The following is a 25,352-nucleotide window of genomic DNA, read 5'->3' as shown; positions in this document are numbered from 1 at the left end:
CAACCTTCAGACTGACTTGAGAGCAGGGTTTCAGAGCATATTTCAGTGGTCTTCTGTTGGGGGCTTGTAAATGAGAGAGTTGGGAAGGGAGGTTTGCATGAATGCATTCACATGGGCTCCCTTAGCTTGTTGTTTTGGAATGAATCTATTCATAGGACTGGGTGTTCAGTATGACTTTTTAAACCATGGATGAATGAATAAGGAATGAATTCAGGTCATGAACAAAAAGAGGGAGCCCAACTTCCAGACTCGGGTAGTTACAGTCTCATGTATAAGGTAAAACTTGAAACTTCCTTGCATTAATGTGGTGCTTTGGGAAACCTGCAGTTGATTGTTTTATATTTTCAGGTGCCATTTATTGACTTCTACTTGCTTCTGGGTACTCCGTCATGCAACGTGATATGTCTGGCAACTGATGCAGTACCTTCTTAAGGCTTCACATGGAGCCATGAAGAGAGGTAGAGGCCTCGAGTGATTTTGGAGTCTCTGAGACTCTTGAGCCCTTTCCGCTGGCTTCTAGTAGCTGTCTACCAAAGTACGATGCAAACAGCCTTGTCTAGTTTAGGACCTTCAGAGGATGGGACTTGATTAGGAGATGGCAGAAGGTGAGGTTGTGAGGAATGTCTACATTTATCAGGCAGGCAATGGCAGAGAACAAGGACCTGGCCGTGAAGAGCACCAGGATAAAGCAAACTAAAGGAGGATGGGGGGGTCAAGGAGGAGGGCAGCCAGGGCTGTCGTGTGTTGTAGGGATCTCCCGTAGGTTAGGAATTAGAGGAAGCCATTCGATTTGGTCATAAGAGGTGGTCAGAGACCTTTTCAAGGCAAAACCACAGCAGACTCCTGGAGGTTGAAGGCAGATCCCAGCAAGCTGAGGAGTTAGGGAGGCAGGGAAGTTGGATGATGAGGGGAAGGTGAGAGACAGCGGTGTGGTTGTAGAGAAAAGCTTTGGAGGCATTGGTAATGCAGAGCCTGTTCAGAGGTTGAGGTCAAGGAGAGTGAAGAGAGATGGGGTACAAAATGCAATAATGCTGAAATGATGTTCTAATAATGTTGAAAATTGGATCAAGAATGTGGGCAAAGGAATTAGCCATTTCATCCTGTGAGAGAAGAAATGAGATAAAAATGGGTAAAGAAAGATGTTTTGAGGCTGACGGGGAAGGTTGTGCTTGAGGGGCTGAATGAAGTAGAAGACAGAATAACCTGGGAGGAGGCGGAGGGTTGGGATGATGCCTGGAGACAGGGTTTACAAGCAGCTGCCATGAGAGCGGAGAGGAGCGTCCTAGCCTAGCTCTAGCTTCCTTCAGTAGTAATTAATGCACATTACACTCATTTCAGCGGCTTCTAGAGATCCCCAAGATCAGACAGATTCATAAATATTTATTTATTGTACCCACAAAGTACTCCAGAGATCTTCTTACTTTCTCTTCAAAGCATCCCCTTGGTGATTATTCTTTTTCATTCCTCTAATTGCACACTAGAGAAAGCTTCAGTTAGATGCAACTAGCTTTTAGACCACCGAACACCTGCAGATCTTGTTGATGCATGCCTGAGCCCAGGACTCTCTGTAAGCACTGGCTTGAAAGAGGAAGAGGCTGTGACTTTTCAAATAATGGAGCCTTGAATCAGTAATGTTTCTCAGGTTTCCAACCCTCGCAGGTACCTCCTCATTCAGGTAATCATAAAACACGGTCACCTCCATTTGCTCCAGCAACTTTCAAAGCTTTCTGAATCTCCCCTTTAGCTCCTGGCACTGTGAGGAGGGCACAGGAAAAAGAGAACATTGTGCGGAAACCTTACACTAAGTCGGGGGAAGTAGCCTTCTATCCTCTTTCTCTTAATGCAGACATCGTTTTCTTTTATAATTTACCAAAGGTCTGTAATGAGGATTAATTTTGCTCTTAGGAGATCAAGAATTGTTCCTAATATGGGCGAAAGGCTGCCCGTAACTTGAAACTCCCAAAGTTCAGAGAACGGGCAGGGGCTGTTCGTTTGTGTGCCCACAAGAAGAGTTGGCATTCTGAGGAGGACACTCGGCTCAACTTCTGGAGTGGCTGTGCAGGTCCTCAAATGGCTCCTTGTGGGGATGAGTGGGTGCGGGTGTGGGACTGAGACCCACTTCTGCAGGGAACACGTCTCAGGTGGTCAGCAGTTACAAAAGTATCGCTGAGGGTATAGAGAGGTATAGAGAAAAAGACCTGTGTTAACATATTTCAGGGGACAGGCCATCTGTTTCACTGACAAGAATTTTTTTCATCTAAACATTGCTCGAGATCACAATCTCTATCTACAAGACTCTGAGCCAAAGAGGCCATATCTGGTCCCTGAGTGGTGCATTAGCAAGTGCAGACAGGGCTCTGAATCCTACAGGGAACGAGGGAAAGGCCTGTGGTTACAGCTGTAACTTCATTTCCTAGGCCTTGACTCCTTTTTCATTTTGGTGGGTAAATCAGGATTTGTGGATTTTCTTCTGCCTTTGGGATGGAGGAGGCAAACAGGACCTGAAGGGCGATTACCACTTAAAATAGGCAGAGGACGGAAGCTGAATGCAGTCGGGTTCTTGAAGGGAAGGATGACTGTTACATGGGCGAGCACGAGAGACCGTGCTGGCTGTACCGGATCATTTGTCTTAGAGCTTTAATCACAACTTATAAACAAAGCTTCTGTGAATTATGTATTGGGTCATGAAAATGACTTTTCAGCTCGCAACTCTTCTTTGTAACTTCACCTCTATTTGAAGACTAAAATTTTCCACCGACTCAGCCCACTTATCTAACCCCAACCCCTCCATATCAACACCCGAGACTGGTGTGCTGACTCTGGAAGGCCAAATTCCTGGGAGGGCAGCTTGTGGAGAGCACCATGCCCCCCTCAGAAGCACTGTGCAGGGGGCATGCTGGGCTAGAGTTCCCAGAACTCTTGGGGGAGGTGTTGATAGTATTGGCTGTACTGTTGCTATTGGTCCGACAATTCTCTCTATACTCCGGGTAAGAATCTATCACATGCCGTTCTAGTACTTGAAGGTCGTTCAGTTGAAAAGGGATGAAAACTTAATAGCTGTGCTGGGCCTGGCCATTTGCTAAAAACCTCAAATGCACCGTTTGTGCAGGTCCTAAACGTCTCCTTTCCTGGGGTGTCCTGCCTTTGGGCTGCTCTCCTGATGTCTGCGCTGCAGCGGGGTAATTGCCGTCCCTTCTGCCCTCTGGTGTAGTGACGAGACCTTGTGCCTTCTGTTTCCCCGCCCCCCCCCCCCAGACTGCCATCCTCTGTGCCGGCACTGTGCCGCTGATCTCCGGCACACCGGCAGCATCTGCCTGAGCTGCCAGAATGCCCGGCACCTGCTGCTGGGGGACCACTGTGTGCCTGACTGCCCTTCTGGATTCTACGCAGACAGAGGAGCTTGTAAAAGTGAGTACGTGCCGGACACAGGAGCTGGCGGTGCCTCATGAGCTTTTCTTGGGGGCAGTAGCGGGAGAGGATTGGAACTTCCCCAGAGAGAGAGGGGAGGCGGGGAGCACGCTGTGGGACAATAAACTAGACCAGCTAACGCTCTCAGTTGGGGCTTTTATTAACACCTCTCGGGCTGCTGCTTTGGAAAGGAGTTTTGGCTACATAGGTTCTCTTTGTGTCTCTTTTCCCTCTGCAGAATGTCACTCCTCCTGCAGAACCTGCCAGGGCACAGGACCCTTCTCCTGCACCTCGTGTGATGCCGACCTCGTTCTGTCCCACCTTGGCACCTGCAGCACCGCCTGCTTCCCAGGGCACTATCTCGATGACAGCCGTGCTTGTCAGCGTAGGTTTTTAAAAATGAACTTTCTCTCCTTTCCTGCTCTTCTGGAGTCATTGAAGGAAATATGAAGTTCTTGCTTCTATAGTCTCACTTGATAGCCTCTATTTTTATAAAAGAAAGTTAATCTATACAGGCATATGGAGGCCATTAGCAGACATCAGTCTCACTGGGAAGTGCTAGGCTCGGGGATCTCCTCTGCAAGTGCCAGCCGTGTGATCTTAGGCCAGTCATTTAGCTTCTCTGTTCTCTGGTTATCTCATTTTAAAAATAAAAGTCTTGGCCTATTTTATCCTCAGCAATTCAATTCCAAGATCCTGAGCAGAGTGGAGCTCGTTCTAGTACACAAGCAATGACCTAAGCACGTGTCTGGATTTAATTTGTTTTCTGTATGTATTTGTTGAATATTGACAATGTGCAAGGCTTGACATGCTACAAAGCATTCGGTTTCTGTTCAAACCGTCATTCTTTTGTCTTGCATGAGAGTTACTTGTATAGATGTCTTATTTCTCAAATAAGTCAAAATATGATTAATTACCTGTGTCAGGCACAAACAGAGAGTTAGGATAAATTAGGGAAAGGGCAAATCTGAGTAGATATGAGGAAATCCTTCACAGATGAAGGAACATTTTTTGAGATATGCTGAGGCGGCTTACTTTATTTCAATCACTGAAGTGTCATTTGCAAAAACATTTTGTTACACTTTTTCCTTTTGAAAATGACAGCTAACAAATACTGTGCTGGTTTTTATGTCCTAGGAAGTACCATATTGAAGGAATTATAGCCTGGTGGTTAGGGAGGTGGGCTCTGGACTCGTTCAGACCCTACCTGCCACTCACCAGCTTTGCGTTGAGCAAGTGTATTAACTACTAGACCTTGGTTTCTTTTTTCTGTCAAAGGGGGATTATAATGGAACCTACATCTAATGTTCTTGTGCTTAGCATGGACCCCAGCAGAGACTAAATTTCAGTATAGATTGGTTATTGTCGTTATCATCAGCCTCATCCAGAATGAGAGGCAAATCAAGCAGCTTAATATAGTTATATTTTATAGGTAGAAAGATAGATATTACTGTTAGTTTACTGAGATGCTTGCAAAGATTTGCTTTTGAAATGAATTTATGTGCAGCTCATCATTTTGTATCACCCGTTGAGATACCAGAGATAAAAAAACCCTTTTTGGACCCATGAAAAATGTCTTTGCTTTTATAACAAAAACCTTGCTTAGTATATATCAACTGTCTCCCAGCATCTGTAGATTCTCTAACACAAGAGACACGAATGAAATACTTGCATGTTCTGTTCAAGAGCAAGAGAGTGTTGGTGGAGAAATAGTGACTGAGATTTATGAGGTTCTTCATAGCAGTGGAATCACAGAAATAAAAGTTCAAAAGAAGAAATAGAATCTTTTGTATGGTGTATAGATGACAAAAAAATGTCGCATTGAAATATGTCCTTCTGAGAAGCTTTGGCCTTGGTGCAAGGTGATCTCCGCCCACATGCATTTGTTATGCTGCCATGTAAATAGGATTTCATAGACTATTTCAGTAAAATTAAGAATCTCCTAGCTTTAGTCCTTTGCTAAAGCTTTCGTTTCATTCTTTCGAAGATTGAATAAAGCACGCCCTTAAGTTGGGATATTTGAGTTTCTAGTATGTTAAAAAAAAAAAAAAAACAATGTTCCTTTCTAATGCTCATCATTATAGACATTTATAGACATTATAGACATTATAGACAATTATAGGCCTGACAATTTTAGAAATGGTGTAGTAAAGGGCTTTCAAGGAAATATAACCAGTATTGAGGGGAGGCATTAATAACCATATTATAGAAGAAAGTAAGAGCTGGAGAACTGTCTGGATGCTGGCTACAGAAACTTTTAGAAGTTACATACTGAGCTCTAAAATTCAAGGATAATCAGTTGAGGCAGGCACTTTAAAAAAGAGATGATAAATGAGGTTTCCAGTACTTGAAACCGTGGTGCTTCGGAGGGGAGGAGGAGAACTCCAGGGTGGCCAGAGCCAACCTTGTACCCGATCCAGGGATTCTTTCTCACTCCCCCTCACAGACTTCGACAGGTGAGGAAGGAAGCCAGGTCCATTGGAGGGGTTGGTAGTTCTTTAGTTATTTGATGGTTCTTTCTCATGGGCCCTAGAACTCCCCTCTGGAGCAAGACAGAGTAAGTCTCCTTCCTCATTCACCTGACTGCCTTCCACAGTTTGAAATTAACGATCATTCCCTGCTTGCACTTTGCTGCTCCAGGCAAAACTGGAGCCAACGGAGTAGTTGAGCAGAAATGCATGAGCCTCTCTCAGAGCTGCGGTAGAAAACAGGCCTATTTCAGCGCGAAGGTGCACTTCCTAAGCTGTCAGGTTCCTTCCCCCTTCATGGATGAAGTACATCTCTGCTTCCCTCACTGGTTTCTGGTCCACTTACCACTGTCTTCACTGTCCTCTTGGTACTTTCTGGGGTCCGGGACCTCAGAGAACTGCACCTGGGACTCCAGATGTGATAGCAGCAACGTGACTAATATCGTGTGTGGTCTGAATATTCTAAGATGGAGAAAATGCTCCTTGCCCACATGTCTTTGGAGATGGAAGCTGAGAACCCAAGGGGCTTTGGAATGTGCAGAATTGCTCTAAGACAAGGTCATTTGCGGATTGCCTTGGTGAGAGATGAGGGGTTCGATGAATGAGGAAGAACGGTTCAGGTAGGCATGGTGGGAGCTCCCTGCTCGTCAGTGTGACACCGCTGCATCCCTCCAAATCTCCATATAGTCTCCTAACCTTTCACGGTGTTTGGCAGGAATCCATTTGTTTTGGAAGCCAGTAGAGGGGCTGAGTTATACTTTGAGGTACCGAGGGTGAATCAAAGACTGCATGGAAGGGTTCAAGAATAAGAATGTACATGGATGCTTGAGGACGTAAACTCTAAGAAGCTCCCAGCTCTCCGGACGGGGCATGGTCCTGTCACTCTAGGCGGAGGGATTGGCATTCGGGCTTCATTTTGCAGCTGTAGGTCAAGCAGGGGGACCCAGCTGACATTTAGGTTATATGAAGGCCCTTCGGTTTGAGATTGTGTTAGTTTCTTCAGTAGCCATATCACACCTCTAATAAGCTTTTAATCAACTAGAATTCTTAGATAATTTTTTTATAGGAACTACTCTGAACAGGTGTGCTGTATTCTTTCTTTGTGCAATTGGTTATAGAAAATAAATGCAGGACCTACAGTTTTGCTCATTTTATTGGATGACTTTTAGTTTGTTGCTTCAACTGGCTAAAACTGAGTTTGAGTTTTTCTTCCAGCTGGTGAAATTAGACTATGTGTGTCTCCTATTAGGTGTATGTGGCATATTTAAATATCATTAGCACGATTTCTTTGTTGTAATTAAAAGTTATTAATAAAAATGTTGATCAAGTGAAAAGTGAAACTTCATCATCATATTCTACTAAGGACATTTCTTTTACTAATTACAAAGCTTTACTGGTAACTTTTTGAGGATGAGTTTCAACCATTTTCAAATGCACCTACAACTCCTAGACCCCACTTCAGTTTTGTATTTACAGGTTTCTCTTTGAGATTTTTGTCAAACCCTTTGTCAAAATTAAGATACCCCATGTGTAAAAATTCTAGCCAAAAAAAAGGAAGTTTAATTTCACCTGTTTCCAAAAATTAAAATATTCTTTTCTTATTATTCTCAAACCATCTGTTTGAAAATCCAGTCTAGAATTTTTCTAGGATCTTTAATTACCAATCTACATATTCTAATGAATATTTTATATCAATGACATTTCTTGTAGGTGAAACAAGAGGACTTCCTTTTTATTTTTACCAGGAGGTAATTTTCCTGCCCTGTGCCACACACTTTGATATCCCTTAGATCTAAAACTCTAAAAATCTAGCTCATTCTCTGGATTTTTCCTGTGATACGTACTTAAAGAAAATTTCAGAATGAGGCAGAGATGCTAGTGTTTTAATATATATATATACATATATATATATATGTGTTTGTGTGTGTATATATATATATATATAATTACAATATCTGGCTTCTTTCATTTATGTGCAAGTGTTTATTGAACACCTGCAATATGAAAGATAACTAGGTAGGTGCTGGACACTATTGCAAGGAACAAAACAAACCTGGTCTTTGTCTTCATGAAGCTTATAGCTTAAAGGATACAGAAGTTAAATAATCCTTGTAATGAAAATTACTATGTATGGCATGCATGAAATGTCTGGGGTGCTATAAGAGGAGTGACAGGGAGACTTGCTCTAGACTGGAGAGTTGGGGGAGACCTTCTTGAAGAAGTCACTGAAGAATAAGAGTCAAAGACAAGAAACTTGGAGAGTATATTGAGAGGATTCAAATATGTGTATTAAGATTTCTGGGTGGAAGGAATGGAGGGAATGGTGGAGGAGTGATATTTGCAGAATTGATGGCTGGAAATTTTCCAGGGTTGAAGAAAGATATGAGTTTATAGATGAAAGTGTCCTCTGAAACCTGAGCAGTATGAATTTTAAAAATCACTCTTATGGATACATGGAAAATAGAATGTAAGGGAGTCAAACTTAGTAAGGGGAAACCAATTAGGAGGCTATGATAGTAGTCCAGTAGGAGATGATGATGGCTTGGATGTATTGGCACGTGTAGATATGGAGAGAAGCAAAAAATTCTGGGAATTATGTAGGAAAATTTGAATAAATAGAATCCAATGAATGATTGGATTAGGAATGAGAGAAAGGGTGCTTGTCAAGATAGCCTGCAAGGTTTCTAACATGGACACCTGAGGAGATAGAGAAATGCCAGTTGTTGGGTTAGGGAAGATGGAAGCATGACTGAATTTGGGGATCATCCCTGAATGCCTGAATTAAGTGACAGCTGAGAATTACAACTGGGCGAATCAGTAAGCCAGGCCTTCTTAAAGTCCTCTGTGACTTAAAATATGGGATTTCCTGAGCTTCACAATAAAGTTGATGTCCAGTTTTAATCTTGGCAATCCTCAAAAATCTGAATCCACATCAGAACAATTGGGCACTTGATTCCTTAAGCAGTTAAGGTTCAAATTCATCTCTGGAGTATTATTCCAAAGATCTTGGAGTAAGTATAAATTCTGTTGCTGAATCACAGGACAACTTGGATGTGGGATTTCCATTCTTGGGTTTATAATTTATCTTCTCTGGAAAATAAGATGATCCTTTCTTTTATTTTGGAAAATAAGAGTAACATTTTCTGTTTCTGTTGATCACAGGGGAGGGTTAGGAGCCATAATTAAAGCCCAGGTTGGAGCAGGGCTTTGCTCCTTTGTAGCATCTGTCTAGGTTTGATCAGTGCTTCAGTATTTGCAATTGTAATTATCTGGTCATTTTCTCTTCCTGTCTGCTCAGCATGCGAAGCGCATTGTGGAAGCTGTGATTCACAGGCCAGCTGTACCTCCTGCCGAGATCCAAACAAGGTCCTGCTCTTTGGGGAATGTCAGTATGAGAGCTGTGCCCCACAGTACTATCTTGACTTCTCCACCAAGATTTGCAAAGGTAAAGCTCTTCCAGAACTGTGCAATGATTCTTTTCCTCAGAGATCTCCCTTTACTGTCGGTGTCTAATCTCCCACATAGGGAAAATACCATCACATGTTTCAGCTTTCTCTGATGATTGCAAGAAGTCATCATGTATTATGAATGCAAGTATGTAATTTCTTTCTTAAGAAAATATTTTCAAGCGCCTACTATGTGCCAGATATTGTGCAAGGTATTAGTAACTAGACCAGAGGTGGCAGACCAGATGGATTTGGTCCAAAACATGCAGGGTTTTTTTTTTTTTTTTTTTTTGGCCCACTTAATGTTCTAGTGTTATAAAATTTCTACTTAATGCATTTTAAAATGTAGAAGACTTCACGTACAAAAATTGAGATTTTCTGTTTCTTTTGGAAAAGTCAGATGATCTGGCAATCCTGGATTTGCATTGCCATAATGCAACAGTCAGTTGGAGATGAGTAGCTGTTGTCCCTTTTGTGTCTTCAGATCACTACAGTCCCCGCCATTCCCTCTTCTATCACACCAGGCCTATTTCAGAGATTTGCATTACCTTCCTGGGACCTAGAGGCACTTGCATTTACAAGTCTAGATTGCTAAACTCTAAGCTTATTGCAGACAGGATTTGGGGTACTTGGGTGGCTCAGTTAAACGTCTGCATTCGGCTCAGGTCATGATCTCAGGGTCCTGGGATGGAGCCCTGCTGAGCAGGGGTCCTGCTTCGAATAAATAAAATCTTAAAAAAAAAAAAAAAAGACAGGGGTCGTATCTCATTTGTTCATCTCTGTTTAACAAAGTTAAAGGAGTAAAGACACAGTCCCTGTGCTCAAGGAGTTTGTAAGTAAACAATGTCCGAAACCTAGTACCTTGTTCTCTGTGGTTGGAATTCTTGGGTCTTATGCTCTTTAAATGGCAGTGCTCAGCAAGGAGAACAGAGTTAAAGTCCAGATTTTCCTTGCTTCTCTTCCGTTTTCCTCCTCCATCCCTCCATTCCACTTGTCTCCCATCTCTCCAGTTCTGCCCAAGAAGCTGGGGCTCACATATGGAGGTCAAACATCTGTCAAGTTAGCTTGGGATGTTTTAAGGCTTTGCAAAAATCGCATATTCTCCATTCCAAGGAATTCTACTTGTTGTCAACTTAGGTGGTCTCTGTGCTCAAGACCACAGAAGCTTTTCTGTTTTCTCCCTTCTAAACAGCGGCTGTCAGTTTGCGGTGAAAAACAAGATTATCACAAATCCTCCATGTTGTAAATGATTTCATAACTATGCTGGCAGTTTTCAAGGTTTTGCTTTAGTCATTCTCCCTCAGGACTGATTCAGCCAAATAAATGAGCGAGATTAACTTTATAAATCTCCTTGGAAGCACGTGTACTGTCTTGCACATTTACCTGCTTCTTTGGGACTTAGAAATATTGCATCAAAAAAGAGAAAGGTGACTAATGAGAAGTTTCCTCGGTTCTCAGCTGGGATGGAGGGTGGAATGAGGAGGAGCCGAGTGCAGAATGTTCTCCGAGAAAAACAGTTCGGCAGCAAAACATTTATTAAGCTGTTACTATGTGCCAGGCACTGTGCTAACTTCTTTACATTCATTGTTTCCTTTAATCTACACAATAGCCTTATGAAATAGGTACTATTCTTATTTCTGTCTCACAGATAAGGAAACTGAGGCTCAAATAATTTTAGGAAGGTGTGTAAGACATGTAGATAAACAGTGGCTAAGCCATGGCTTCAATAGAGACTTGGCTGTCTTCAAAACCCAAGTACTTAACCTTGCGGTGTTGTCCCACCTTCTATGCATGAAGGACTTAGTTTACCAGCTGGAACTTTGGCTCTCAAACATGAGTGTTCTGGATGCAGGAATTGCCTGGCCTTTAACAGCTACAGCCACAGTCAGAACAGCTATAATAATCATAAGAACAGAAGTAATAGTAGTGGCCCCGACATGTTTCCTAATGCCCCAGTCTTTGAGATGATGTCAGTAGTTCTGATATTGAGCCAGAAAATCTGTATTTCTAACAATCCTGGATTATACAGGTGCACATCCAAGGTTGGAGCCCATGAGCACATAAACCGCTTGAAACCAGGGTCTCCCCACTTCCTACCCACCTTTCAGTGCTATGCATTCCATAGGTGCTTACTGAGGGGATAACATGGAAATGAGTCAGTTCTGCTCTAAGGAGATCTGTTGCTTCCATAAGCCCTTTGTTTCCAGACGGTTCCTTGGTGCCCCATTTAATTCTAACATCATTGGTTCTTTCTGTTGGGTGGGTCAGCGCCTGATTCTTGAGGGGCAGAGAGGCAGAGAGGCAAGCAGCCGGTGTCGGTGGGGGCAGCAGTGGCATTCCTAGTTGAGTCTCTGACCTCCCTTTACCTGTGGAGCATTTGGAGGTGCAGATTGAGTCTGTGGAGGCAAATTGGCCCCTCCCTGTAGCAGAGCAGGCTTTGCATGACGACACTATGGCACGGGTATCAAGAACTCTAAGATTAAGTTGACCTGGCTTCTTGGCAGCCCCGCTGACAGGCAGGCTCTGCACAAGCCTGGAGTGATCCTTGTACATGCCCGTGTCTAACATAATTAGGAAACACTAAACCTCAGAGAGGCGTTCAGGCTACTACAAGCAGAAACCTCGTTAGAGCTCGCTTATCTGACATCTCGCCTGGCGTCCTCACTTTACCCCTTGCAGCTGCAGACAGCATCCTCATAAATTAGTCGCTGGGACTGAGGGTGGGCAGGTGAAGGTGATCTAACGTGGACTTCCTTCCTAGAGTGCGACTGGAGTTGCAATGCGTGCAGTGGGCCCCTGAGGACAGACTGCCTGCAGTGCATGGACGGCTACGTTCTCCAGGACGGGGCCTGCGTGGAGCAGTGCTCACCAGCCTTCTACAGGGACTCGGGCCTCTGCAAAAGTAAGTGTCCGGAGCCGTTGCTGTGTTCGCATCTGGGCTCCATCCTCCTCCGATTTTTACTGTTCTGACAAGGCGTCTGTGGCAAGTTTCCTTCCTGGCTTTTTATCCAATTTCTGGTTTCTTTCCTGGGAGCTTTTCTTTGTTGTGGTCAAAATGTCTCCTCTCTCCTTCTCCCATACGTGATATTTGCTAAAATTTGAGGTCAGTATGGGAATCTTGGGGGCGTAGGGCCACATAAACAGGTATGTTTTGATGATGACTTTTGAATTTCCTAGAGCATTAAACAGTCCTGTCCTCTAGTCCTGAAGCTATGTATACTCTGGTCATTTGAGCACTTGGAAGGACCGTCTTAGTTCCCCATCTGTCACCCGAAGCCTGCATGTACCGGATGTCTCACCACCACCTTTCTCTGAACCCCACCCCCTCAGCCTTGATTTCACACCACAAAATCTTCTGACCTGCAACATCCCCCAAATGCACAGATGGGACTCCTGGGAGCATTCTTGGGAGACTGATAACTGACAGGGTGAGTCAGGAAAGATGGACACTTGAGCAAAGCAAAAGAACCATGGCCTAGTTAATACTAATGATAATGGCTAATAACTGTAGTTTCTAGGTGTGCCTAGTATGTTCCATTATTTACTTAAATCTTTGCCCAGCAAACTGAGTGGGATAATATATCCACTCCCATTTTATAGGAGAGATTCAAGGCTCAGAGAAGTCAAATCTCTGATCCTAAAACACCCTGCTGGTAAGTAGAGCAGTCAGAACCAGAAGCCTGGCTCCTGACTCCTTGTCTTCTGCTTCGCCCAGCACACCAATTCATATTGCTGTTTGGCATCTCACGCTGCCTCCCCAAAAGGCCCAGGAGCCCCTTGGAAGGCTACACACAGTTCTGTTGGTTTGACTTTTCTCTTTCAGGCTGCGGCAACCACTGTCTCCAGTGCCAAGGTCCCCATGAGTGCACTCGCTGTGAAGGGCCATATCTCCTGTTGGAAGCCCAGTGTGTCCAGGAATGTGGGAAGGGGTACTTTGCAGATCATGCAACTCGCCAATGCGCAGGTAACTCGGAGACTGTGCTGAATCCTCTGGAAAAAAGTGAGGGCCACAAGTAAATCAGGTGTGTCGATTTCAGGTAACCAAGGAGAATCTGAATTAGAAGCAGAATGGAAACCCAGAGAGCTAGGCCTTAGAAATTGATGGCTTCCCGTGCACACCTGCCAATTGCTGGTTAAATAGAATTAGATGTGCAGGCCAACGACTCTCTTGCACAAATCAATATTGTCTCTAAAGGTCTTTATGGAAATCAGGTCTTTATGAAATGTAAGGCTTATGTTGAACTCAGGGGAGGTATCCATTAAGAGTGGATCTCCTCTATTGATACAGGCACAGAATTTTCAGTGTGTAGACTAAATTACGGGTGACCCGGATATTGGCACAATATCCTTGAGTAGGATTTCTGAGGACAGTTTAGTGAGATACACTGAACTTTTGTCATTAAAGTTCAACCCAAAGCCTTAATCTTCTTGTCTATTGGGTTATCCACAAGAGCTTCCGCAGTTTATTCTCATCATTTCCATTAAAATTTGATATCATATGCCCCACTTTGAAGAAAACCTGACATTTAAAAATAAAGCCATGACCTGGCGTGGCATTTTACATTTCACCAAATTCCTCCATCTGCATCATCTCATTTAATATTCACAATGACTTGGTGGTAAAATTTGGCAGACACTAAGAATCCCGTTTTACAAGTGAAAAAAAAAAAAGACAGAAAGAAAGAATGGCTTAGGAGTATTAACCAGGGCAACATAAAATCAGATATTAAACCTGTTTTCTTATTCCTATTCTGGGCCCTTTATGCTATACTACCTCTATATAATAAAATCTCAATTAAGGAAGCAGAAAAATTAGGCAGTAAACACTTGATTATTAACTTGACCCAAAGAAATGATCCTAGGGTCCTTTTATGAGCTTGCTCTCGTCCTGCATATAAGATAATAGTCATAATAATGGTAATAATAATAATAATGATAATGCAGTGGCGTTAGTAGGCAGCTGAGTCCCTTTGTATTCCAGGCCCTGTTCTAGTCTCTTCACGTTATAACACATCCTCCCAACAGTAATTTGCATTAGGTGCTACTACTGTCCCCATTTTTAAGATGAGAAATCACAGCACGGATGATTAAAGGAACTTGCCCAAAGTGGACAGCTGATAAGAGGTAGAGGAGGAGTGGTACCCAGAAAGGGCCTGTGCTCTTAATCACCGTAAACCACCTCCCTTACAAGTCAATATACAATCCGTCCCCGTGCAACATTTTCACATCACAGTGCATAAAGGGAAAGCGCTCCTCTGTGTTCACTCTCCTTCTGAGGGTAGATCGGCTCCCTGTGAAATTCCAGAGGAAACCGTTGGAACTCCCGGTCGCTGCAGTTGGGGGTCATGTGTTGCTCGTGCTGTCATTCTCTATTTCTCTGTCGCTGGTGGCCTTCGCGGGCTGCCTGTGCCTTTGCTGTGCCTCATTTACTATGGCCTTTCTTTGACAGCCTGCCCTCAGGCATGCTTGCAGTGCAGCCGCCGGGACCAGTGTCACCTGTGTGACCACGGGTTCTTTTTGAAGAGTGGCCTTTGTGTTTCCAACTGCGTCCCCGGCTTCTCTGCCCACTCTAATGAAACATGTGCTGGTAAGTGCTCCTTGTCAGATGCTCTGCTGTATGAACCTGTAATCTCTCCATGCAAAGGCTGCGTTGGTAGATACAGCCGCTCATGTGACATGAAAGGCACGATTCTCTTTCTAAGAATACAGAGGATAAGGGATTGTTTATAGGACATGGACATTGGGGAAACTCAACTTCTAAGATCTTTGGGAAAAAGAATCTGTGCTTTAAAAGTAACAGCTATCAGATCGGAAATTTGGTATAAAGCTTAGTTACGTTTCTGAACTACAGCTATGTTGTAGAAAATTACGCATATATGTATAGATATAATTTATTTGCATATATATAAACTTGTAGAGCTAATTATGCCACGATTCAGTGGTGCATCCTTTGTGGACATACTGGAGATAAATTGCAAATAAATAATGAGTGGTGTGAGAAGCCCGCCCCATCAGGGTCATATGTTTGAAGCAAATAGATTTCAAGCCACTCTCCCATTAAGAATAAGGTGACGTATTAAGGGAACGGAGCTAGTCTTGTCCAGCACCTTAACGGCCACTTCACCTCAAACAACAAAAGAGAAGCAAATTTAAATTCAGTCATAATTTTGAACCCCAAAGTTTTATAGCTGAACAAAGCTTGAGAGTTATATTATAGTTGAGCATTCCTCAGCTTTTGAGTGTCCTTCATCAATAACACGAGGCATATTTTAACAACCGCAGTCAATCACGTTTTCCGTCTCTAAATTTCTGACCTCTAAAGATATTAAGACTTCCCATGGGAAAAAGACATCTTTTGCTCATTTTATTGGGATCCTTGTGGAAACCCCAAGTACTTGAGAGTCAGCCTTCTCCCCTTGGGATGTAATACAAGTCAACTTGTGAAAATGAATTCCACTTTCATTAGAGTAATCTTACAGTGGAAGTAGTCCCCTTGAAACTTGGCATTCCCAAACTGTCCGGTCTGACCTACTTGTACAAGGAAACACTAACAATTCAAGTCCGGGTGAAACACCTTGCAGGATACAGGATGCATTTCACATCGTGATCAGATATTCATCCATCAGATGTTTCCTATGGACAGAGAGGGTAAAATTTTAAAACAAAGCTTGTATAATTCACATGAATTCTGAATATAAGCCACCGATAATCATGCTTCACTACAGATTAACTGGTACTGTTCGAGCAAATGGTATCAGACATTTGCTTTTTTCTTTATCCTTAATGGGTCTGATGGCCAGATTGATCAAAGTATTAGGATAGGGCTGTGGTTCTCAAACTTGAAAGTCCCATTAGGATTGCCTGAGGAGCTTGTGAAATCACTGAGGTGCCCACCCCAGAACATCGAAGTCAGAATGTCTGATGGTGCAGCTGAAGTATCAGTGATGTTTTACTAGGTCCCTATATGATTCTTTATTGTTATTATTGAGATAAAATTCACATACCATATTATTCACCCTTTAAAGTATACAATTCAGTGGTTTTTAGTATATTCACAAGGTTATGCAGCCATCACCACTATCTAATTCCAGGACATTTTATTCTTCCTAAAACAAAATCCAATAATCATTAACAGCGTCTCTCTAGTGCTCTCTTGCCCCAGTCCCTGGCAATCATTGATCGACTTTCTATCTCTGTAGGTTTAACTATACTAGACATTTCACATCAATGGAATCATACAATATGTGGCTTTATGTCTGGCTTTTTTCATGTGGCAAGAATAAAATTTTCAAGGTTGGAACATGCATCAGTACATCATCTCTTTTTATGGTTGAATAATATTCCATTGTATGGATATACCACATTTTGTTTATTCATTCACCGATTAATGGACATTTGGGTTGCTTCCACTTTGGGGCTCTTATGTAAAACTGCTGTGAACATTCACGTACAAGTTTTTATGTGGACATACGTGTCCAGCTCACTTGGGTGTGTGCCTATGAGTAGAATTACTGGATCATGGGGTAGCTCTGTTTAATTGTTTGAGGAACTGCCAAATCGCACCATTTTATATTCCCACCAGCAATGAATACGATTTCTAATTCCTTCACGTCCTCAGGAATACTTTTTATTGTCCTTCATGGTGGGTATGAAGTGGAATCACATTGTGGTTTTGATTTGCATTTCCCTGATGACTAATGACATTGAGCACCTTTTCATGTACTTATTGGCCTTTCGTGTCTCTTCTTTGGGAAAATGCCTATTCAAACTCTGCCTAATTTTAAATTGGTTTACTTGTCTGTTAGTGCATTGTAAGAATTTTTTAATACATATTTCGGATACAACTCCCTTTTCAGATATATAATTTGCAAATATTTTCTCCCACTCTATGGATTATCTTTTTTACTTTCTTACTGGTGTCCTTTGAAGCACTTTGGTCCAAATTATCAATTTTTTCTTTTGTCTCTCATGCTTTTTGTGTCGTATCGAAGAAAGCATTGCCTAATTTAAGATCACTAAGATTTTATCCTGTATTTTCTTCTAGAAATTTAGATTTTAACATTGAGAATCTATGTTATTTTCATATGCATTCAGGGTGAGAATCACTGGATTAGAAGGAGGCTTATGGTGTACAATAGCCTAGAGTCTCATTTCTGAATGAACATTACAAGTCTATTTACTTAAAAAAAAAAAAAACCTTATTAGTTAATGTACCAAGTCTGATCTTTGGATTCATATGTTTTCCAGGCAAAATATACACTCCTAGTCTTCATGTGAATGGTTCTCTCACCCTTGCAATTGGTTCAATGAAGCCACTGGATTTTCCCCTTCTGAATGTCCAAGACCAAGATGGCAGGGTGGAAGACCTCCAGTTCCATGTCGTGAGCACTCCCACCAATGGTCAGCTAGTGCTCTCAAGGAAAGGAAAAGAGGTTCAGCTCGACAAGGCTGGCCATTTTAGCTGGAAGGATGTGAATGAGAAAAAAGTGCGTTTTGTGCACAGCAAAGAAAAGCCCAGGTGACTCAGTGTTCTGTTGTTTTCCTCCTGCCTCCCTTCTGTCAGTGCTTTGCGCCCCGCCCCCGCTTCTCAATAGCTATCCCTTCTCCTCTGGGGAAGATCGATACTCCAAAAACGCCAACGCTTTCAGCTGCCTGTCATCATTTCACTGTAATTGCTCCAAGAGTGTGCTTCTGTTAGAGGCATTTTCATTTTATCACGTAATTATGGGTAATTCTCTGATGTGACAGGAAAGTTCCTAGGACAATTACCCAGTATTTTTGGCCCAGCAGAAACAAAACTGGTTATCTACGCAGATTGCTAGAGCTGCTTCTTCAACATTAGGGTGATATAGTAGGAGTGAGCAGTGGCTAGAAGATGGAGCACATACTTTTCAAAGTGGTATATGGTTCCTAGAATTCCAGAGTGGGAGGGAAGCTAAGAGTCAGAACTTTTTATTATCCACTTTATGGGATTAATTGTGGTTAATTTTTAAGCCGGATCCAGTTTTCCTCTGATGCCTAGCACACTTCTGGCTGTCTTCCTCACCCCAGCTGACATATGCTTCAGGAATGCAATTGAATGTTAACACTAACCCAAGCAAATAGAGTCATATAATTAGCGGAGTAAATCTGCTAAACAGAAATCAGAGAATGCACCCCAAAGATTAGCCTCGTGGATTATCCTTCATCCGGCTGTGCTTCATTAGTGCAGATAATTCAGAGTAGACTATATGTGTTAGCAATGGATTGAAATATTCACGGTGAATATTTTCTACTGTCGCCACTGGAGAGTTTTGTTTTTTTTTTAAGGTTTGGGCTAGTAGATAGATGGGGAGAAAAGCGATGCCACTTTCTCTATTGCAGTTCAAGCCAGAACGTCAAAAGACCATCTTTTTTTTTTTAAAAAAAGACCATCTTATAGGAATAAGAACAACTGATATTTCCTGAGTGCTGACTATGACCCAGGCATTGTATTAAACACTTCATGGGAACTCTGTCTCTTTATGTTCCCAGTCTACAGATAGGGAAACTGAGGCCTTGAGAGTATAAGCAGGGCCAAGTCTCCAATCCCTGGCTCTCTGACTCCACAACCCTGCCTTTAGCCACTATGATTTCTGCCTCCTGAGTAATACTGGGACTACTGGGCATACTTCCATCCTCAAGGGGCAAAAGATCTTTGCACAGACATATTGCTACAGATGGAACTTAAAACTCTGGTGTCTGATGCCATAGAATCACTCTTGTAATTTACGCTCCAAATCCTGCATTCATTTTGCTTCAAGTGTACTCCTTAATTGTTTGTATCTCTCTCTCTCTCTCTCTCTCTCTCTCACACACACACACACACACACACACACACACACACAGCTCCGTACCTGTAGTCCTTTGCCTTGGAATCATGTGAAAAGTGAGTCAAGTTCGTAAAGCCCCCTAGACAACCAAAGTTACTCTCTTGTCTGTTTCACCTCTTCAATCTCTCATCACCTCTTTTCTTCCAGAGTCAGCTCTGTACCCCAAACAGGACAAAGAATGGTGACTATTTTGCAGAGAATTCTTGCAGCACTCCTATTACTTTGGGGTTACCCAATTTAGCATCGGATTTTCTTTATCTAAAAATTTAAACAAAAGAACAGTTAAACAAGATTGGCAGTGATTCATGAAAAAAGAAAATTCTGTAAGTTGCCGAATGAGACAAATGCAAAAGGGGCAGCTTGCCATATAGGTTTGTGGTTTTGTTTTTCCTTGTGAAACCCTGACCATGATTCTTTAGCACTGGATTCCTTTGGGGTCAGAATGCTCCTGTGGAGTACAGGACAACCTGCAAACACGGCCACGGTGGCAAGCCAGCATTGCTGGGATGCTAAGCAGTTAACCCGAACCTCAGTGCCACCAAAATGTCATTTTCCCCCAGTAGGTTAGGAGTAACCACCCCTTCTTGCTTCTTTCTGTTGTTTCCATCAATTGCTTTCTCGGGACATCTGGAGATGGGAGCGAAGAGGGACAGGATTTAAATGGCACAGAAAATCAAGGGGAGGATGAAATGGGAGGGAAAATAGGATTTACTTTTTTTTTTAAATCGGTTTTATTGAGGTATAATTTGGGTTCAATAAAATCCCCCATCTTGAAGTGTGTACCGTTCTATGAGCATTAACAAATGTATATATTCTGGTGGTCTTGAAACCCCAAGTTTGAAACAGTTTCATCAACCCCTCAAGCTCTCCTTTTTACTGTTACTCCCTTCCCCCCAGTTTCTGGCAACCACTGATCTGCTTTTTACTCTTAGACTAAGTTTTTCCTTTTCTGAAATGTCATACGAATGGAGTCATACAGTATATAATCTTTTGTTTCTGGTTTTTGCCATAATGCTTTTGAGATCCATCCACATTCTTTCTTGTATCAGCAGTAGTTAGTTCCAAAAAATACCTTTAAAATAATGGTCCCTACAGTCGATCAGAATTCAAAACCTCTCATAATGCATTAATCACACGTCTTACAAGCCTACCATGAGTTCTGTGGGCAACTCCTACCTTCCCTTCTAGTTGTCTCTGAAGCTACTGGAACAACACTCTTACAGGAAGTAAAAACCACAGCAAAGAATGAGCCTTATTTTTGTTTTATTAATTAGGACTCTTCGGTTGCAAGTAATGAAAGTCAGTTTGAATTAGATTAAGAAAATTGTAAGGCTTGTTATAACATTGCAGATGTGGCTCAAATCTCTAACACATCAAGGACAACTGGGCTTCTGGGATAAGCCTAGAAGCTAGAACCAGGAACGGGAAGCAGGACTCAGTGCTTCCTCTTGTCTCTGTGTCTCATTGCTCAAAGGCCTCATTTACCTCCTTCCTACAGACAGGCTTGCTCTACATCTCATCATGGTAGACTGTGGCTTCTGCATCGTCAAAAGGGGGCTCTCAGGCCAGTTGCAAATTCCCAGGGAATATTCAGCCATCTTCCCCTAGTCCCATCCACACTGAATGTGTATGTGTGTTGCTAGAATGGGGGGCCGGTAGATAGAATCAGGTAATACAAACATTGCAGAATCATTCATGGGGGCCTACTGTCATAATTTGGAAACAGGTTGGAGTGAGGGTTTGCAGGGAGAGGGGATCACTGAGAGCTAATCAGAGACTATGATAGGTTCCTTTCCATTCTCCAATTTTACCATTAACCTTCACTATATTACTAACCTGTCTTGGGATAAAAACTGAGTTTTCAACAATTTATATAGTCATTTTAGAAAAGTCAAGACCAAAAAGTTTATGTAATTGTTGCATTTTATTGAGATTGGAGAATACACCATTGTTTTACCTGTATGTCACTCTGTTCATCTTCATCTGGTTATTTTTATTTACAGTATGAATATGATATCACGCAGTGATTTGATCTAAATTCTTCCATGCATATAAGCTGAAGATATTTTTAATCTTTGTTTTTCTAGAGACTAATGACTGCATTTTCTCATTCCTTTCTTGGGGACTTCTTTTAGGAAAGGTTACTTTTCCCTGAAAATTAGTGACCAGCAGTTCTTCTCTGAGCCCCAGCTGATCAACATACAAGCATTTTCAACCCAGGTAATAACAACGCCACACAATTAATAATTTCACATGCATGAATCAAGGTTTCTAGTAGTTATAGCAAAAATGAGCTAAATTAATCTAGTCTCAGTTTCTCCATGAAATACCACTGGAATAATTTTTAGTACTTGTGGGTTAAGAACAACAGCAATAACAACTAATTGCTAATATGTCTGTAGTATTCTTCTTAGTATTTTTCATTTAATCCTCATGATAGCCCTGTGAGGTCTTGTTTTTCCCAATTTACAGATCAGGAAACTAAAGTCACAGGGAGGTTAAGTAGCCTGTCTATGGTGATATAGCTGATAAATAAAGAGCCGAGATTTGTGCCCAGAAAATCTGGCTACAAAGTCTGTGTTCTTGACCACTGATTTAGGCTGCCCTACTTTACTATACTGAATCTGATACCAGCCCTTCAGAATAATTTGAAACTGTTCCAATCGTTAAGACCTTCCTAATCTTAGGTAAATGAGTTTGTTTCGCCTAAATATTTCTCCCTCAGGGTATGAAATTATTTTCAGCCACTTTTGCCTATCTGTCATGTAGCTGGACTATATTTTCATCAGTTTGCAGCGGGTACAGCATCTTATGAAGGATCTACTTAAACGAGGTGCCGGCGTGGTCATCAGCCAAACAGAAGGCTGAGGAAATCATGGTAGATGCTGTAAAACTCGGTGTGATGGCTCTTCTGTTCCCATCCCTCATCTCTGTGAAGATGTACTTATGTGTCCGGAATACATATAGTGGTAGATGGTCTGAGTAGCTGAGCCTGAGGGATTGAACAGCTCGGATGTGCAAAGAAAGTAGGAAGATAGATATAGTCTTAAGTTGTGAACAACAAGAGAGTGGGATATCAGCATGGGAACCGAGACTACCTAAATATCCAGACCTCACTAGAGTGTTAGTCATGATTCAGGGAAGGACATGAGATTAATGTTTTAAAACTGATTTTTTTTTAAATTGTTGTTCCAAACATGAAAAGACCATGGACTGTGGATAATATGGACATAACCACAAGTGGCTCCCGAATGGTGTCCACAGGCCAGCTCTGCTCTTCTTGATGGCATTCTTACTTCAAGGGTGACTGAAGTTGAGGGATGAGTAGAAATTGATCTGAGGTTCATTTGACCTCATTGTTGGGCTAAGAGTATGAATTTTGTTTTAATTAAAACTCAAGCAGGTAAAACAATAAAAGACCAACCCAAAAACGAAAACATATTATCTCTGTAAATATGGGCCAGAGGGCCACATCAAGTCTGAGGACTATCTGGCGTAGAAGTTTCTCAGTACCTAAACTCAGAAGTTTTGTTTTGTCCTTTCCGTTTGTGTTAATGTAGTTAGTCTAATTAGGTGAATTAGAGACCTAGGGTAGGTACTGACTGGCAAGTACCTTTCTCATTTGAGACAGGAAGTTCCTATGGTCCCCTGAGTTTTGCTTATCTTCCCCAAATCAACTGAATAGATAGTGACAGTATTTTTACATTTTATTTATTATATGAGAAACTTTTTTCATTTTTAATTTTTTAAAATGGGATTTTAGAAATTAGTTTTGTTTTTGTTCCTTTACATTCCTGTGATATTTCAATATGGTCTTGAACCTCCCCGAGATTTTCTCATGCAAGTTGGTTTGATCTTTTCCATTTATGGATGTTGACATCACCTTTTGACCTCTCCTCATTCAGAATCCAAGGGGCCATTCATTCCCACGTACCTAGAATCACACCTTCTGCATTCTCACTTGGGAATTCTGAGGAGTAGCTGTTGTCTAGCTTCCTACTATGTTACTATTACAATGATACATTACTTAGACATTACTTTAATAGATACTGAAATTTTCAGGAGGCCAGGAGGGGTAGTTTTAAAAGAAAGCCATTTGGATTAAAGAAGGCAATGTGCTGAGAAAAGTCGTAGCTGGTTCAACTTCAAACAATATAAAAAACTAAGATGATGTTTTCTTTGGCTTCTGGCCTCATTTTTTTTTGGGGGGGTAATTTTTTCTGTTGTGGTTCATTAACTTTTATCTTTATGAAAGAGTATTTTATTTGCTTACTCAAGCTGGTGAGGGGAAACCTAATAATCCTAAGAAAAACATGAAAATTTGCCACATGAATTAACCAGGTGGTTGTCTGACTCAGACCTCGATCTTATCAGGCTTTAAAACCAGAGTTGGGGTGGGCCCTTCAAGATATGGATGCGATGGCTTAAAGAAAATTATTGGCTGTGACCAGATATTGCATGAATTCAGAATCAGAAATATGTTGGCCCAAGTCAGCATACTGCAGTGTAGCTGAAGTCAAGCGCTCAACTCGCAACACAAGTGCAAGAATTCCCTGCCTCTTACCGTTCTCTCTTGGAGGCAGACAGCTGGTTGGGATCCTTGACTCGGGGCTGATTTCAGTTACAGTGCAGGCGATGTAGTGTAAATCAAGATAGCAGAGACTTCCGAGATTTGGAAACAAGCAGCTCGTCTCAGTTGCCTCTGGTGAATATGATGGCCTTGACGTGGCTTGAGAAGCCTCCGGAACCAGAAGTGTGAAGTAATCTCATTTGCTCTGATGACTACGACTGCCCACACCTCCGACAAATACTTGGACTCTGCCGCAGTTTGGCACTTTGCTGGAGCCTCGAGAGTTCCTTCAAAAGCATAGAATTATCAGTTAGGTTGTGCACAGCTGTATCTGGTCCACTGGGTCGTCCTCTCCTTTCCTGCTAAATGACTTCTCCTCCTCCTTTCCTTCAACTCCTCAGGCCCCTTATGTGCTGAGAAATGAGGCCCTCCATATTAGCAGAGGGGAGAGAGGAACCATCACCACCCAGCTGCTCGACATCCGAGATGACGACAACCCGCAGGATGTGGTGGTCCAAGTGCTTGATCCTCCTCTTCATGGCCAGTTGCTCCAAACGCTTCCGTCCCCGGCAACCCCAATCTATCAATTCCGGCTGGATGAACTCTCCAGGGGCCTTCTCCACTATGCTCACGATGGCTCAGATAGCCTATCTGATGTTGCAGTCTTGCAGGCCAACGATGGATATTCCTTTCGAAATATACTGTTCCACGTGAAGATGGTGCCCAAGGTAGGTGTCATTCCTGAGCTGCAATTTCCTTGCCCCTAGATATGAAATTTTATGGATGATATTATTGTGCAATATTCACAGAGCTAAGATATAGATAGGTATTTATTCAAACATTTACCTAGCACCTATTACGGAGATACTTAGGATGTGGAAAGATTCATAGAACACAACACCCAATCTCGGGGAGCAGTGTGTATTTTGTTAGGAGCACTGTGATCTGAAGGACCTGCCCCATGTTGTCTACACAAGGGAAACTTTTGCACCTTTATGTTGACTTGCTGCCATAAATATGCCTCATTGTCCACTGATGCTCTTGTCTCCTTCCTGAGCATGACCACAAGAATCAAGCGCACCCGTTTTCGTCTGCCCTGCTGCAACAGCTCATGCAATGTGAAGCTCATAGTTTATCATGATGAATCATAAAGGATGAGTTCAGCCATTCTGTTAGTCCACAGAGGAAACTCTGTGTTCTACCATCACAGGAACAGTCGTCAGCCTGGGGCATTCCCGTGCCACCTCGATATGTTTTTGTCATGTCCACGAATACCTTCCCTAGTATTTACTTAATATTTTTCTTCGTATCAACTTTTTTATTGTGGCTTCATCCTAATAAATGATGCATATGAAATCATGGGCTTAATGTAGAATTATACTTCTAAAATATTAAAATTAATACATAACCATTTTTTAAAATATTCATCCACATTGTACATAAAATGTTCTTGGATATTATTAACGGGATGGCTATCACGTTTTGGGAAATGCAGGGCTAACCCATGCCAGATCTAAGAGACTTATTAAAAAACATTTTCAGAACCATTTATTACTTGATGATATTTCACTAGAAGCTCTTTTCTCTGTTATAGCTAGAATGGCTCTTT

The 25,352-nt window shown here is 42.1% G+C and overlaps 1 protein-coding gene across 3 annotated transcripts in view; it reads left to right on the top strand.

Annotated features, from left to right (window-relative positions):
* FRAS1 (Fraser extracellular matrix complex subunit 1) overlaps positions 1-25,352 on the top strand; it is a 413,106-nt gene that overhangs the window by 249,415 nt on the left and 138,339 nt on the right. For all 3 annotated transcript variants that reach the window (XM_045790212.2, XM_045790198.2, XM_045790207.2), the window contains 9 exons: positions 3,256-3,408; positions 3,647-3,793; positions 9,175-9,321; positions 12,084-12,224; positions 13,146-13,286; positions 14,772-14,909; positions 17,570-17,840; positions 21,309-21,393; positions 24,145-24,471. In XM_045790212.2, the coding sequence (XP_045646168.2) occupies positions 3,256-3,408; positions 3,647-3,793; positions 9,175-9,321; positions 12,084-12,224; positions 13,146-13,286; positions 14,772-14,909; positions 17,570-17,840; positions 21,309-21,393; positions 24,145-24,471 (1,550 nt within the window). The remainder of the gene's footprint in view (positions 1-3,255; positions 3,409-3,646; positions 3,794-9,174; positions 9,322-12,083; positions 12,225-13,145; positions 13,287-14,771; positions 14,910-17,569; positions 17,841-21,308; positions 21,394-24,144; positions 24,472-25,352) is intronic.

The sequence above is a fragment of the Ursus americanus genome, chromosome 8 (genome assembly GCF_024610735.1).
Source record: "Ursus americanus isolate L20-20 chromosome 8, mUrsAme1.1.p, whole genome shotgun sequence".
NCBI lineage: Eukaryota > Metazoa > Chordata > Mammalia > Carnivora > Ursidae > Ursus > Ursus americanus.
Note: the sequence above shows the minus strand (reverse complement) of the source record. Positions and strands in the feature narration are given on the sequence as shown.